This window comes from Diabrotica undecimpunctata, chromosome 4, assembly GCF_040954645.1.
Source record: "Diabrotica undecimpunctata isolate CICGRU chromosome 4, icDiaUnde3, whole genome shotgun sequence".
Lineage (NCBI taxonomy): Eukaryota > Metazoa > Arthropoda > Insecta > Coleoptera > Chrysomelidae > Diabrotica > Diabrotica undecimpunctata.
In genome coordinates, this window is record NC_092806.1 from 8,277,249 (window position 1) to 8,294,121 (window position 16,873).

General features: G+C 34.5%; 1 protein-coding gene across 4 annotated transcripts in view; it reads left to right on the plus strand.

Annotated features, from left to right (window-relative positions):
* The window catches only part of LOC140439106 (uridine phosphorylase 1), a 91,478-nt gene extending 78,992 nt beyond the window's left edge, over nt 1-12,486 (plus strand). For all 4 annotated transcript variants that reach the window (XM_072528798.1, XM_072528795.1, XM_072528796.1 and 1 more), the window contains 6 exons: nt 4,069-4,192; nt 6,212-6,373; nt 6,632-6,817; nt 6,928-7,066; nt 10,204-10,397; nt 10,645-12,486. In XM_072528798.1, coding sequence (XP_072384899.1) covers nt 4,069-4,192; nt 6,212-6,373; nt 6,632-6,817; nt 6,928-7,066; nt 10,204-10,397; nt 10,645-10,827 — 988 coding nt within the window. In that variant the 3' untranslated portion in view covers nt 10,828-12,486. The remainder of the gene's footprint in view (nt 1-4,068; nt 4,193-6,211; nt 6,374-6,631; nt 6,818-6,927; nt 7,067-10,203; nt 10,398-10,644) is intronic.
* The last annotated feature ends 4,387 nt before the right edge of the window (nt 12,487-16,873 follow it).

Here is a 16,873-nt window from a genome sequence, read left to right on the forward strand (position 1 = left end):
GTGCAACACATATATTTGGTCTTTTGGACATTTATATTTAGTCCCATTCTGTGTGCAGATGCTCTTAACGACCGAAATGCTTTAGTCAGAGATTCTGTGGACCTACCTATGATGTCTATGTCATCTGCGTATCCGACAATTTGTACTGATTTGTTAAAGATAGTACCATTCGTAGTAATCTACGACTCTCGAATTAGTTTTTCTAATGCTAGGTTAAATAAGAGACACGATAGTCCATCACCCTGTCTTAGTCCATTTTTGCAATGGAAGGGTCTTGAGAGATCGTTTTGGATTTTTACCATGCTCTCTGCACCTGTGAGTGTAAGTTCAGTTAACCGGACAAGATCAAACGGAATGCGAAATTCTACCATAGCAAGTAGAAGTTTATTTCTATTAAAGGAGTCGTATGCGGCTTTGAAGTCAACAAATATGTGGTGGGTGTCGACGCCGAACTCTAGAGTTTTTTCAAGGATAGGCCTCACTGTAAATATCTGGTCCGTTCTTAGGAGGAGGGGAGGAGTCTTTTGTACAATACGTTGGACAACACTTTATATGCTATATTGAGTAGAGTGATGCTTCTATAATTATCACACACCATCATGTCTCCCTTTTTGTGTATAGGACACAGTACACCTAACTTTCAGTCTGTGGGCATTTCTTTCTGTTGCCAGATTGCAGTTATCAGTTTATGCATGTGTTTCATGAGGGGGTCGCCGCCACTTTTGAAAAGTTCGGCAGGGAGATTATCCGAACCGGGAGCTTTATTATTTTTCAGTGTTGCGATGGCTTCTCTAATTTCTTCTTCGGTGGCGGGTGGTTGTCGATCATCTTCATTCTTTTGAAACATGGGATCCTCAATCTCGCCATCTTCGTGGTTGTCGCTAAGCAGTTCTCCAAAATGGTCCGCCCATCTGTTTAGTATCTGTTCTTTGTTACTAATTATAGAATCGTCCCTATCTTTACAGGCTATTATTCTGGGTTTGAATTCTTTTCTGCAGCTGTTTATCTGTTGGTAGAATTTTCGTGAGTCTTTTACATTGTGGTGGTTAACAATTTCGTTTAGAGCGTCTTCGTATTGTTCTTTCTTTTTTCTTCTAAACATTCTCTTTTCTTCTCTTCTAAGAAATATTAAACATTATAGGGAAGAAAATCGGCCCATAATTTACATCTATGAAACATATATATTCCTCTCATACCCATGACAAAAACTGGGTAGCCAATACCACCGAAAAGGTTTGTACAAGCCAGTGTCCAAAGGGCTGAGTCTCATTATTTATCACGCATGCAGCGAAATGGGTTTCATAAAAACGCATGTTCAAAATTTTAGTCTGGTACAGTCGGTAGAGTATCATAGCGTAATGAACTATAATAATTATAAAAAATGGATTCATGAAAAACGTATTCCTAATGTACAAGCTCGTACTGCATTGGTTATAGACATTGCACAATGTTCAAGTTCAAAAATGTCCAACTATAGAGTGTAGAAAAAACGAAATGAAGGAGTGGATAAGAGAGCGTAGCATTTCATGTTCAAAAGAAATGATAAAGGCAGATTTATATAGCATAGTAAAAGTTCACAAACTCAGATATAACATGTATGAGATATAGCAGATTATGAATGATACATGTTACTCTGTCCTAAGACTACCATCTGGCTTAAATTCAATTGAATTAGTGTTGGCTGCACTAAAATGATATGTTCCAGATAAAAATGTGGACTTTAAATTTCAAAATGTTGATAAATATTGTGATAAATCTTTCTCCAAATTCATCCCATGCCAAGCGGATGGTCCAGTTCAGAGTAGTCCACTGTTGGTCTAAGTATAATCCAGCGTTTATTTCTACGTAATTCACTATGTACTTTTTCTTTATATGCATTCGTCAGCCGATTTAACTGGTGGCACTTTCAAGTTAATAAAAGTTACACAAAATACGAGAGACTGGATAAAGACATTTTTTTAAATTGCCTATTATTCCTGCGGTGCACGGGTTGGGTCTGTCGGGCCCATTCAGTTTTTCTAATATCTCTATTCGGTCAGCGAGTCTAAGTACGGTCCTGGCGGTCTAGTTACCTTTCGACGGCATGGCCAGCTATAATTCCTCAGTAATACATATTGAAGCGATAGTGTCGATGTTATATCTGTCTTCGTTCCCTCAAACCCAACCCGTTCCGTAATGTAAGTATTTTTTTATGAAAGTACAAAACAAAATTTGCAGTGCATTGTTTTTAGAGCTTAGCAAAACAATGTATTCTTACGAGGGAGAGGCAAAACTTTTGCAATGTCTCTACGAGGAAGTTGCAACCGACGAGGAAGAAAATTATGAAGATTCAGATTCCGATGAGTCTATTGTTGGAAAATTAGAAAATGAAGATGGTAATCATAACTCAGAGTCTGAATTCGATTTATCAGACACCGAACTAAACTTACAAGAATGTATTCCACAAGGTGGGTCAAACAACACCTTTATTATAATACCAAAGATGGAATGAAATGGAATAAGACATGCGGATCACGAAATGTTAGAACTAGACGAGAAAATATCATCACAAAACTTCCTGGAGTTATTTGTGAAGCGAAAAGTTGCACAACTGAAAAGAAATGCTGGAAACTGTTGTTTAATGACAAAATTGTAAAACATTTTGTTGAATGTACTAATGTATATATCGAGCGTGTGTCGGTGAGACATATTTCCGGCAACGATGGCTCTCTGCAGATTTAGATTTCTTATGAAGTGCTTACGCCTAGATGATATTCGTACAAGGGACGAACGGAAAAAAGTAGACAAACTTGCAGCAGTTAGAATCGTATTCGAGGATATAGAAAATTTTCAAAAATATTATACCATTGGCCAATATGTCACTATCGATGAAATGCTTTTAGGCTTTAGAGGTCGCTTTAGTTTTAGAGTATACCTTCCAAACAAACCGGACCGATACGGTCTGAAGGTATATTCTTTGGTGGATTCTCGCACTTCCTATACTTATCAATTAGAAATCTATGCCGGTACACAACCACCAGGTCCATATTCTATCAGTTCTGCACCCTAGGATGTGGTTGAGCGGCTTTGCAAACCAATCTCCAAATCTAACCGGAATGTCACAATGGACAATTGGTTTACATCAATTGAACTCGCACAAAACTTACTGACAAATCATAGTCTAACAATTGTAGGCACCCTACGGAAAAACAAAAGGCATATCCCAACCGAATTTTTATTGAACAATAGACCGCCAAAATCAACTATGTTTGGATTTACCAAAGATATGACGATATTGTCCTATATACCAAAACCAAAAAAACATGTTGTTCTTTTGTCAACCCTACACCATGATGACCAAATCGATCCGATAACGGGTGACGAAAGTAATGGATTGCTTGATGTTGCTGCAATAAACACATTTGAGATACAGAGAACTAACAAACTAGATCTAAAAACAAGCAAAAGAAGAAGATTTTTTTTAAAAGAACTAGGTCTTCAGTTAGTAATGGACAATATAAAAGAAAGGGCTCAATCTCCTCAATCAGTGATGTTGGACCAGTACAAGCACCTGCTGAATAGCAAAATAAAAGGGGGCGTTGTGTTTTTTGTTGAGATCGTAAAACTCGATACATGTGTCACTATTGTAAAAAATTTATTTGCTTGGAACATACAGTACCTGTTTGACGCATATGCATTGATAAAATGACTGAATAAGTTATATACAAGGTGTTTTTTAAACATCAGCCATATTGTAGTACATAATTTCTTTTATATTTTTAGTTTTAGTATTATAATAGAAGTTGATTTTCTTTTAATGTATATAAGTTGTCTTTAGTAGTAGTTCTAATATACTCGTATGCAACGCAAACTTGTTGTTTGCCGAAGGGTTATATGTGTTGATAGTTATATAATGATTTTTTATTACATATTTAATTTTAATTAATAATTTTAGACTCTATTCAATATATTTAATTGGAATGGATTAACGAAATAATAAACATTTTAATCCTTCTTTTGCATACCTATCACTTAATATTATTTTTTTTACCAAAACTATAGGAATACTTAAGACATTTTTATTTACAGATACCCAGATGGATCCGTACGGTTAAGAAACCCCCACATCGAACTTATGGACCAAGACATTTTGTATCATCTAGCTCTGGGAAGCGAGTCTCACGATCTTATTGAAATGTTTGGTGATATTAAAGTGAGTACATATTTAAATATTTTAACATGAAAATTTGCCCTTATTTAAGAATTTTATGTTCTTTTCATTATTTAAATATACAAAATAATTGGTTTGATTGTCTTCAATCACTCGATTGCGTGCAATAATATTGGATTATTTTCATGCACTGGAGAAGGTGACGTGTCTTCTTCTTCGCGTGCCATATCAGAATTATCCGGCGTTGGCGATCACCATTGCGAAGGCTTCTCGATCTTCTGCAATATGGAATAATTGTCTTGCATTTGATATCTGAGTCCATTCACGAATGTTTTTTAACCAAGAAAGTACGGACCAAATATAGCACTTAACCATTCTCTGTCTTAGTTCTAAACTGAGATGATTATTGCAAAGAAATGACTTCATTTTCATAAAAGTAGTTTTATTCATTGCTATTCTACGTTTTATTTCTATGTCTGGATCTAGTCGGTCCTTTATCTTCTTCAGGTTCCTTCTCCTATCGGAGATTGGAAATCATCATCGCTATCTTAATTTTATTGGCCGCGCTTCTGAATAATGCTAATGAGCTCCAACCGAACCACTCTCTCAAATTTCTTAGCCAGGATATTTTGCGTCGTCCTGGGTTTCTCTTTCCTTGTATCTTCCCTTGCATAATTAATCTAAGTAATACGTACTTCTCGCCCATCATTATATGACCCAGATATTGAATCTTTCTAATTTTAACAGTTTTTATGACTTCACATTCTTTCTTTATTCTTTGTAACACCTCTATATTAGTTACTTTTTCAGTCCACGATATGTAGCGCTGTGGATTCTCCTGTAGCACCACATCTCAAAGGAGTTTAATTTTTCAGGGGTCCTTTATCGCAGTTCCCAAATATGTCATTTTATGAACTTTCTCAACTTGGACTCCGTATAATTGAAGCTTTGCATCGGGATGTGGGTCACGACTAAACAAAATTTGGTTTTGTTTGAATTTATTTTTATGCCCATTTCCTCTCCTACCTCGTGAATACGATCAAGCAGAATTTGGATACCTTCAATATTATCTGACAGAATTACTTTATCGTCTGCATATCTAATCACATTAAGTAGTTCCCCGTTGATTTTTATTCCATATGGCTGTCTCTCAAGTGCCTTTTTAAATAACTGGTTTGAGTAAACATTGAACAATGTTGTCGATAAAATGCAACCTTGTCTGACTCCTCGTTGTATGGAGATTTCATCGGTGTAGTTATCTCCAATTTTTAACTATAGCAGTTTGATTCCAGTACAAATTTTTAATGACACGAATATCCTTGTCATCTATTCCGATATTTTTAAATATGTTTCTCCTCGCCTGCCGAATCTTGGCCTCCGCTTTCCATGATTAGTAAGGGTTTGCAATTGTAGTGTCAATTCTATGGTGATTTTCCTGGGGGTGCTCTATGAGCCGTTAATCCAGTGGTTTCCCTTTGCCTTCTGCATTCTTATGCCGTTGACCATTATTTGTGATTCATCCGTCTTCGGAGCCGATTTCTCAACCCCAGGACAGAAGAATGCCTTACCACTCACCAGCTCATCCGCCCGAAGCCGTTGGTCAGTAAATGGGGGATTGCTTATACCGGCAATCTCTCGGACATCAGAGCCTCGTTTGTTATCTGGCAGGATGCGCTGAATAGTCAGGATCAAGACCATTACACGGGCAGGTGAGGTTGACATTTGGATCGGAGAGGCTATACGTTGTGCATTACTATCCCATACATCCCACGTGTGTTTTTTAAACTTTAAACAAACTTACTATATAACTGGCCTATATAACAAAAATAAGTAGTTTAGACGCAATTTTTCCCCCGAATTTATGTTTTTTTTTGTTTTAATTTGTATTTATTTGCTACTGAATCTTACAGCAGCGGAAGATTTTACAAACAGATAATACAACTGCGTAAAGTGTTTGTATTATACAGAATGAAATATTGTAACATATAAACCTATTAAATAAAATAAATTACCTATATAAATTGCTACCTTATATACCTATAATAAATTGAATATTTTTAGTTCGTGTGTATGGGAGGAACACCAAAGAGAATGGAAAATTTTGCCGAATATATCATGAAAGAGATCGGCCATAAATTACCAACAGGAACTCAGTTAATGGATATAAGTCAGTATTCTTATCGCTACAGTATGTACAAAGTGGGGCCTGTATTGTCTATTAGTGTAAGTACCTTAGCTTTATTATTTTTCCACTTAATTCCGAAGATTGGATCTTCATGATACACATATTTGGAACTGTTGGTCTAAATGGGTGTAGTAAAATACCTTTTTGCGGAATTAGGCTTTTATTCGCTTAAGAGTTGACGTCAAAATGACAAAACAAGATCTTAAATTACCAACCTGTTTATCAAACTGACCTAATTTTAATCATTTCTTCATATTATTATTTTTTGTTTGCTTATAAATATTTCAATGTTATAGCACGGCATGGGTGCCCCATCAATCGGTATCCTTCTTCATGAAGTGATAAAACTAATGTACCACGCAAAGTGTAGGGATCCAATTTTCTTTAGGATTGGAACGTGTGGAGGCATTGGTCTAGAAGGAGGTACCGTAGTGATTTCTGACGATGCAGCTGATGGTATGATGAACAAATATTATCAAGTGGTAAGTTATATATACATAAAAAAAACTTTCTTTAATTCTGTGATATTCACTCATATTGAGGTAGATTCATATCCCGTATTAATATTTTTATTTGATTGAATTATTTTCAGCCAATTCTTGGAAAAATTGTTAAAAAACCTGCAAAATTGGACAAAAAACTAGTTCGGGAACTCAAAGCCTTATCAAATCCTGAAGATCCTTATGACACCGTGACGGGTACCACTATGTGTGCTGATGATTTCTATGAAGGTAAGTTAACACGACAAAAATAAATATACTAAAATAAATAATGATCCCATAGGTCGTGTCTCTTGCAATAAGAATGAAAAAGAAGGTATAGAACGTGAAAGCTAAAGGCACTCACTGCGCCGAGCTTTCGACATCCTCTTTGATGTCTTCTTCAGGGCTTTCGAGGTCACAGTCTTCCGAGCCCTCACACTAAGTTTTAGGTGTGGGTAGCTTCCATGACGATTTGCCAATATCGTTCTCGATCTTGCGCGGCATGTAATAATTCATATGCTGATAAGCCAGTCCATTGACGAAGGTTTCGGAGCCATTAGTATTTCTTCTTACCAATTCCCCTTTTTCCGTCGATCTTTCCGTTGAGTATCAATTGCATTATCCTGTATCTACTTACTCTCATTATATGCCCCAGATATTCAAGTTTTCTCTTGTTTATCATACAGCAAAACATCCAGCTAGATGATATTCGCAACCTCATAAACAGCATGAGCCGATGTGTATAGGCAGTTATAGATTCTAGGGGAGAAAATACAATACATATACAAATACATTATTTAAATACAGTGCTTCTGGGATGTCGATATGACATTCCTTCGATATCAGTCACCAAAGCCTCCATCGTCGTATTACAAATTAATACAAAAGATACTACTACTACTATCGGTTTACAGCGTTCTCCGACGCCTTCCGACTCCTAACCGCCATTCTTCTCTATTCAGCCATAGGCCTGGAGGGATTTCTCTTTCCTCTAGTTCTTTTTCAATTCCCTCTCTCCAGCTTTTTCTCGGCCTTCCTCTTTTCCTTCTCCCTTGTGGTGTCCACGTCAAAATCTGTTTTGGAATCCTGTCATCTGGCATTCTCTGTACATGGCCGTACCATATTAACTGTTTTGTTTTTATGTCATCAACTATTGTATGCTTGACTCCCATCATTTCACGTATTCTCTCATTTGGTATCCGATCTCTTCTTGATTTTCCTGCTGCTCTTCTCCAGAAGTCCATTTCTGTTGCTAGTAACAGTTTCTCTGTTCTTTGTTTCATTTGCCAAACTTCGCTGCCATATGTAATTACACTTTTAAGTATGGTGTTGTATATGAGTTGTTTGTTCGCTTTAGATATTGTTTGGTCCCACAGAATTCCGTTCATCATGGATATGGCTTTTCTACCCTGTATGTTTCTGTCTTTTATAGCAGCATCGAGTGTTCCATCTTGAGTTATCTTCATACCCAGGTACTTGTATTCATCACAGTTTCTAATTTCTACCCCATCGTCTAATATAATGGACTGTTTTGTCCCTCCAATACACATGGCTTCAGTTTTCTTAATGTTGACTTCGAGACCCCATTTGTTATATTCTTCTATTGGCTTCCGAGTCATGTAACTCAAGTCGTCATGATCCTGAGCAATCAGTATTTGGTCATCAGCGAAACATAAGGTATACAGTGTAGTCTTGTCATTGAGAGGAATTCCCATGCCATTACATTTTCTTTTCCACAGCTTGAGTGCTTGTTCCAGATAAATTTTGAAAAGGGTAGGCGAAATACAGCAACCCTGCTTTAGTCCTTTCGTGACCTTAAATCCTTCAGATATCCTTGATCCAGTTTTAATTTTTGCAGTCGTTCCATTATACAGACTTTGGACTGCTTTGATAAGACCATGCTTAATGTTGGTTTGCTGTAGGGTTGACCATAGTTTACTTAGGGGTACACTGTCATATGCTTTTTGTAAGTCTACGTACATCAGGTGAACTGCTTTATTGACGGCTGTTTTTTTTAAATAACTTGCGTAATAGAGTACAGGTGGTCTACTGTGGATCGCCCAGCTCTAAAACCAGCTTGTTCCTCTGCTTCGTAATCTCTATAGTCATTTTCTATTTTGTTCTTAATAAGTTTCCCATACATCCTACTTATTGTGCTGTTTACCGCAATTCCTCTGTAATTTTCACACTGATCCTTGCTGCCCTTTTTGTGGATAGTTGACATGATAGATAATTTCCACTCTTTTGGTAATTCGGCTTCATTCAAGCAGTCTTGAAAGAGTTTTCTTAACTGTTCCTGGAGTTTGTCTGTACCGGCTTTCACTAATTCTGCAGGGATGTCACCAGGACCAGGGGATTTTCCATTTTTCAGGGATTTGGTTATTTCTTCCATCTCTGATTTACTTATTTGTAATGGTGATGAATTTATACGTATACCTATCGTGTTGTCTTCCATGTTAGCAAATTCTGGTCTTTGTTCTGTTAGTAATTTTTTGAAATATTCTTTCCATTTTTCTGTTGTTATTGGTGATATAACGTCTTTTTTCTTATTATTTCTCATACTTTTAATCAATCTCCAACTCTCTGTGCTTCTTCTACCTCCTATGTAGGTGTTGATCTTTTGGCAGTTCTGTTCCCATGATTCGTTCTTTTTTTGAGTGATCTTTTTTCTTACTTTGGCTTGTGCTTCTTTGTAAATTGTTTTATCGTTTTCTGTTTTTGTTGTTAAGAATGTTTGGTATTTCCGACGTTTATCTTTAATTTCCTTCTCTATTTCTTCATCCCACCAGTATGGTTTTATTCCTTTATGATTTTCGTCACATTTCCCCAGTGTAATAATAGGAAAAGTCGTAAATTGTGGGTGGCAAAGTCATTTCGCTCCTAAAAATTAACCAATCTATATTTTCACATGAAACAAAAAATATAATACTTAGAAGACATGCTTGCAACCGAAAAACTTTCGTAAAACCGGTTTTACGAAAATCCGCTAACGCAATTATTCCACAGGATGTTTCAAAGTTAGGATAAAAAACTACCTTTCGATTACCCCGTATAATAAGTCAAATACAAAATTTTAATAAAAAAACTAACTATACTAAATTAGAATTTATAAATTTTTACACAGTGTGTTAAAAAATCATCAAAATAGGGCTAAAAATAAAAAAAAATAAAAACTGAAATACTTTGAATTTGACCAAAATTTTCTCCGTTGCGTTTTGTTTTGCATCTGAGTATTATATATATATATATATATATATATATATATATATATATATATATATATATATATATATATATATATGAAATAGTTTTCTATAAATTTTAGAAACAAAGAAGTTAGTTGCCACTGTATTAAATAATTCGTTAATTGGTATAATAATTTTTAGGCCAAGGAAGATTAGACGGGGCATTCTGTGACTATACCGAAGCTGAAAAAATGGAATACTTGGAACGGTTAGTAAGCAACGGAATCAAAAACATTGAAATGGAAGCTACTGTATTTGCTGCTCTTACTCACCAGGCTGGAATCAGCGCGGCAATTGTTTGTGTCACCCTCCTGGATAGATTAAAAGGAGATCAGGTATGCTCTTTTATTTATACTTTTGTATTTCTAGTGAAATAATTGTTTGGTTTAGCGGTATCCAAGCTTTTAGCTTCCCTTTTACTATCAAAGCAATGATGACCTCAAAGATGAATGACGCACACAGTACCACTACTGCATTGATTTATCTTAAGATTTGAAATACTGCCGCCAAAATAAAAATATATAAATAAATACATCAAAAATGACACTTTTTGAATTCTACCTAATGTTCATCACTTTCCAGGTGGCAACTCCAAAGGAGGTACTTACCGAATGGCAACTCAGACCTCAAATACTAGTAGCCCGGTACATCAAGAGGTATTTGCAAACCAAAGGACGAATATCATTCGACGGACACGGATCTATGGCTGTGAAGAGTCCAAGACGTTTCAAACTTGTACAACAAGAATCACAAACGTTTGAATAAACTATATTTATTTGCATTTAGATGTTTGTGGGCATAAAATGCTAATACGGGACGTCCCATACCATATAGAATATAATAGTGACTTTTATAAAAAGTCTTAAGTAAAGGTGATAATCTTAATATTTATTATCATGCGTACATTGTGCTTGCAGAAATGTAGTTATTATATTTTAAAAGTCATTGAATATGGGACGTCCGGTATGTTATTTTTTTCTTGTTGAGTTATGGAAATCGTATTCTAAGATTTTTAGTCATTCAGGATTTGTACTAATATTAATGGAAAACGAGGAGATACTGTTAAAGATTTTCTAAACACTTTTACACAAATTGTTCTTCCAAAACTTTAAACGCTGAAATGACAACTATAGGCAACCAAAGATACACCAAACGCCATAGCTTAACTATTGAAATGCGTGGAAGAAATCGTATGTGCCAAGTGAACGTGCAATTTGACGTCATAATCGGCCAGTTGTAAATTTTAAAATCTCGTCTAACTTTTACTACTTCTTTTGCTTCGTGTCTATATAAAAAGAGCTATTATTTGACATACGTAAACAATGTTACGTTTTTTGCGTTTTAAGAATATGAAATCTTCACAGTGGAGCATGGGAATACAACGAGCCACAACTCTATCTTGATTTTGGTTAATTTACAGTAATTGTGGAGTTTTAAAGTTTTGCTGTAACTCACGCTACTTTAGTATAGGAACTTTAAAACAAGAAGTGTGATGAAAACAATATAAGGAGAAAATATGAAAGATATGCAAAGCAGAATAGTGCTTAGGGAGAAAAGTATGGGAGTTAACTGAATGGAGAGATAGACGAAAGCAACGTGCAGTTGGACAAACTTGTGGATGTGGGCAGGCTCTGCAAATGCCATGTTTGCTATCAAATATATCTGTCAAATCACCATTAGCAGTATCTCCATTGTTTATAATATTTCAAATTTTGATTATCTAGTTTACTTTTTGTTACATTTTACATATTTAAATTTTTAACAATTTTGCTATTTTTTATAAGTAAATACTAATTGATTTAAGTCAATTTTTCTAGCTAATACTTCAAACATTCCTCAATAAGAAATATTTATTTATATATTTTAGTTGTTTTTATTCATAGTAAAATTGTAAATACATAATCAACTCCCGTTGTATGTATCAACTGTTCTAGGGCTTTTGATGATACCTTAGACGAAGTGTTCTTACCGTGTACTAATTCTTCATCTCTGGATCGTCCTGTTTTTTAAGAATTTAACTCTGTTGTTAAAAGCTAAATATTTATTATCCAAACATATCATACTGAGACTACGTTGTTCACAAAAGTCAGTCGAGACCACTTATGTAAACTCATATTATATAAAAGTAGTTGCTGTTATTACTTAAGTGAGCGTAAACAGAGCCCAGAAGAGCAGAAATATCTTAGATGCTTTTTCATTACACCTTTTTTTAGAGGACCATCGAAAAAATCCTAATTAGTAAAATCTGTGAAATTAAAATGAATTTGTGGTTTGTCAAGCATCATTTAAATGTAAATTCCTCAACATACTCCAATTACGATTTTTTCGACGTCTTGTTACTACACTTCAAACAGGGTTTAGGTTAGAATAACTGAGAATTTTTATTAATAAATTATTTTATGTAATATTAAAACTTACACAATATTTTTTTATTATTTTAAGTTATTTTTAACAATAATTAACTTTCTTATTACGAATTATTGAAAGAATATCTACTATTTTATGTCAAGATGTCAAATCAAAACAAAATCTCTTAACTGTCACAAAAACCAGGAAATGGCTAATCAACAACCCTACGGATTTTTCTATATGAAAATTTATACAAGAAATTCCAAGACAGGAATATAAAACAGGTTATATAGCAACTTAATACTACTTATAGTCTCAACAAAGCTGCGATAATATAAATATTAGAGAATTAAAAAGTTAATTGCTGTAGTAAGATATCTTTCGGGTATTATACATGCTAAAATAACATAAAATATTGCATCGCCTTAATTTGTCAAATATATATTTCTATTTTACCTTTTTGGCTACAAAGAAGAGGTAAAACAGTTATTCGAATAAGAAATACACAAAAAATATTAAGTAGGTGGTTTTTCAATGACCTGCATTAAAAGTAAGTTAAAACCCCCACATATTTTAATCTCATAAATCCCTAAAGGATCATACACAGACATCTCGTGTGTCAACATTACTGGAGTCATTAAGATGACTACAAATTTTATCCTCGACCTATTCCAACGAAAAAAAAATCATTTGGCACCAAATCGGCATAACGAGGTAGTCACTAAGTCGTTTTTACGCTGAGAAACAGTTTCATCACAAAAAAAAATAGTAACAATGACATAATAATGCGCCGTCGAATGATATTTAACTTCTTTTGTCTTCGTATTCGCTGTAAATTTTAAAGACCCGATCTATGGTAGACAAACAATGTTTAACTGATCACTTTTAGCATTAACTATACCTTCTATCCAGCGTAGAAAGAAGCCAAGTATGGAATGCCATGGTGGAGCTCTCAATAAAAAAGAAACTCATTCGGATGACCAAAGTCTGTATGGAGGGTGGAATATCTAAAGTACGTGTAAATAATAAACTGTCTGGCAGCTTTGAAATCAACAGTGGACTCAAACAGGGTGATGCGTTATCTCCACTACTTTCTAACCTTGTATTAGAGAAAGCCATGAGGTCGGCCGAAATAAAAACAGAATTGCTATCGGTTCAAGGTTCCAAGCTATTACTCCATCCTATCCACGAAAGACATCTTCAATAAGGTGGAAGGAGCAACAAGTGAAGTAGGGCTGAAGATTAATGAAGAGAAGACGAAATATATGTATATAAATAGAACGACACGAAGAGACAGAATAGGACAAAATGTGACGATCAACATCTTCAATTTTGAAAGAGTACAACGATTTAAGTATCTGGGGGCCGTAATCACAGCTGACAACGATGTTACTGAAGAAATAAAAGACAGAATCCAATCTGCAAACCGCTGTCTATTCGCACTGGATAAGCTCATAAAATCAAAAAATCTTTCAAGAAGTTCAAACATCAAAATCTATAAATCCATCGTCAGAGCTGTAATAACATACGGATGCGAAACGTAGACCATGACCAAAGCAAACGAAGAAAAGCTCAGACGCTTTGAACGAGAAATACTTAGAAAAATTTTCGGACCTCGCCATGACATCACCACAAACCAGTATAAGATCAGAACCAATATCGAATTAAAAACATTCTACAATGACGCCGATATTGTCCAAGAAATTAAATCACAGCGACTAAGATAGGCAGGCCACGTGCACAGACTACATAACGATAGACTTGTAAAACTGGTATGGGAAGCAATTCCCACAGGCAAAAGATCACTCGGACGTCCCAGAATGCGATGGAGAGATAACATCCAAGCAGATCTCCGGAAAATGAACATTCCATTTGACCCTAGGTTGATGGAAGACCGAACAAATTGGAAAAACGTTATACAGTCAGCCAAGACCCACCCAGGGTTGTAGCGCTACGTGATGATGATGATACCTTCTATCCATTATGTCAAAAACTCGATATTATTAAAAAATACTGCAATATTTGCTTTTGAATTTGGATTAAAGCCGATTTTTATATGAAAGCTGTTAGTTGAAAAAAAATTAAGTATACTTAAGTTCATTATAATCTTTGGTGAGTTGCGCCAAATGTAGGCAACGTACAGTTCTTTCTTGCAATGATGATGCATATAATTTTTATACTGCAATAATCTATTAGGTACTGATGTTTATACGAGCAAGGAATCTATGAAACACATTTTTAGTCTATTAGAATTCTATTTTATGTCGTCGTTTATGACAAATTAGCCGTACCATAAGAGAGTTTTTCACTGTCAATTTCAAATGAAACATGCATCCTACAACCTGAATAATTTGTTGTAATAATTTGTCAATGAACTCGACCCGCATTATTCCTACCACCTGATTCTCTAGCTGTCATGGTTGAGGATTGACAGATCTCAGAGCTCTCCTTTTACTTTTTCATGAATAATAAATATTTAAAACACCACACTTATTAAGCGTATTTGCGACAGGATGAAGATAAGAAATTTAAGATATAAACGTGATAATACTGGAATCATTACTTTGTATCGTCTTGTTAGGGAGCAGCTTATAGAAAATAGAATACATCCTTAGGAATATAAGTTCACTAAAGACTAAGATTGTGTTGCCAGTAATGACATACGCAGCAGAAACTCTTATTCTCACTATAACATCAGAAAGAAAATTGAGAGTGGCTCAGAAAAAGTGGAAAAATCAATGATCAGTAGAACCCAAATACGCGACATCATCGAACGAACTGCCAAACTAACGAATTGTCTGGAGTCTGGGGGGGATAATATTCAAATGATAATCGAGAAATGACAAAAGAAAATAAAGAAAGACAACCGACATGCTAGACAGATGACAGCATTATGGTTGCTGAGCATAATTTTGGAACTTTAAGCGAAAGTGGTTAGAGTAATATGGTAAAATATTTGTTTCAATTTGTTCTTGTTTACACAATATAAAATGATTACTCTTTTTTTTTAACTGTTGATATAAGTAATAATATTGTTGTTTTTTACAACATTGCTCCTATTTGTAATTATAAATAACTTAGATCCTGTTTGGAATGATCCATAACATACCAACAGTGTTTAAATTGAATATACATATTATTAAGATACACATATCGTATTTTGTGTGCCATTTTTAATGAGAATTACAAACACTGTCTAATGTCCATGCAACATTGCCGCCACACGACGGTCTTTCAGTATTAATTCACTCACAGCATCATTGTTGTATGATACAACAGTTGAATTTAAACAACATTTACGAAATTCGTAGTCGAATGGCATTGATCAGGAAAACTGTTAAATTAATCCATGTCAGAAATCATTAATCTCAAGAGAATGTTCGCGATTGAATTACTTATTTTGAAATATAAGTAATACAATTTGCGCTATATTATATAATGGATAGGTAGTAGTAAGGAGAGCTACACAGACTTTTGATCGCTATTCGACAAGATATTTGAATATTTCAAGCTTTGAATATATAAGCTTTTTGCTTGATTAGATATTAATGTTCTTACAAGTGAAGTCTTATTTAATCTTATAGATAGACAGAAAACTCCTCTGATATATTTGGAGTCTTTAAGGTAATCTATGTAATGGCGAAATTTCAGAGTGGAATACCAGAAAATTTTCAGGTCAGAATGCGCTCGATGAGACTGTGGAGACTACCACAAAAATGACAGAAGGTAAAGTTGTTTCAAGAAGGTGTAACAGTTTGCGTACTTATGGGTTAATCTTACAATCAACTTCAAGAGCAACGAGAACTATTGAAGTTCTGAAAACTACTGAATTGAAAACACATCTTTAGGAAAACACATTGTTTTTTAAAAGTGACACACAAAATATAACATCTTATTAACAGACAGAAATTAAAATTTATTAAATGTAATATAAAATACTATTATATAAAACATATTGTAGAGCTATAAGATTCCTTTTTTTCTCCCGTAACTAAATGTAAAAGGGTGAGGTTATTGGGCCTATCGTTTATATTGGTGATATAAAAATCTATTTGGAAAAATATTTTTGTTAATGCATCGTAGTAATTTAAATGCGAAAATACTTTAGAAAAAATTAGAGTCTCACTGGTATCTTCCATAAGATTTAGAATGTTTCGTATGTGTATAGTTGCTGTCAATGGGTATTCTTAGTAATAAGTCCTACTAGAAGACTAGTTGTCATACAGACTAGTGCTACGTTAACAAAATATTTCTATTCAAATTATTTTTTTTTTTTCTACTTTTACTATGTTTTAATAGTCCTAGTCTATACATTTTTATTTACATATATAAAACCATATGGCAACTAAACTGGTATATGTATATAATAAGTGAAACGAAACTGAAATGAAAAGAAATATCGAAAGTGAGACACCCTGAGATATAAAGAAAGTAAATGATAAAATTTAAATGGAAATTTATG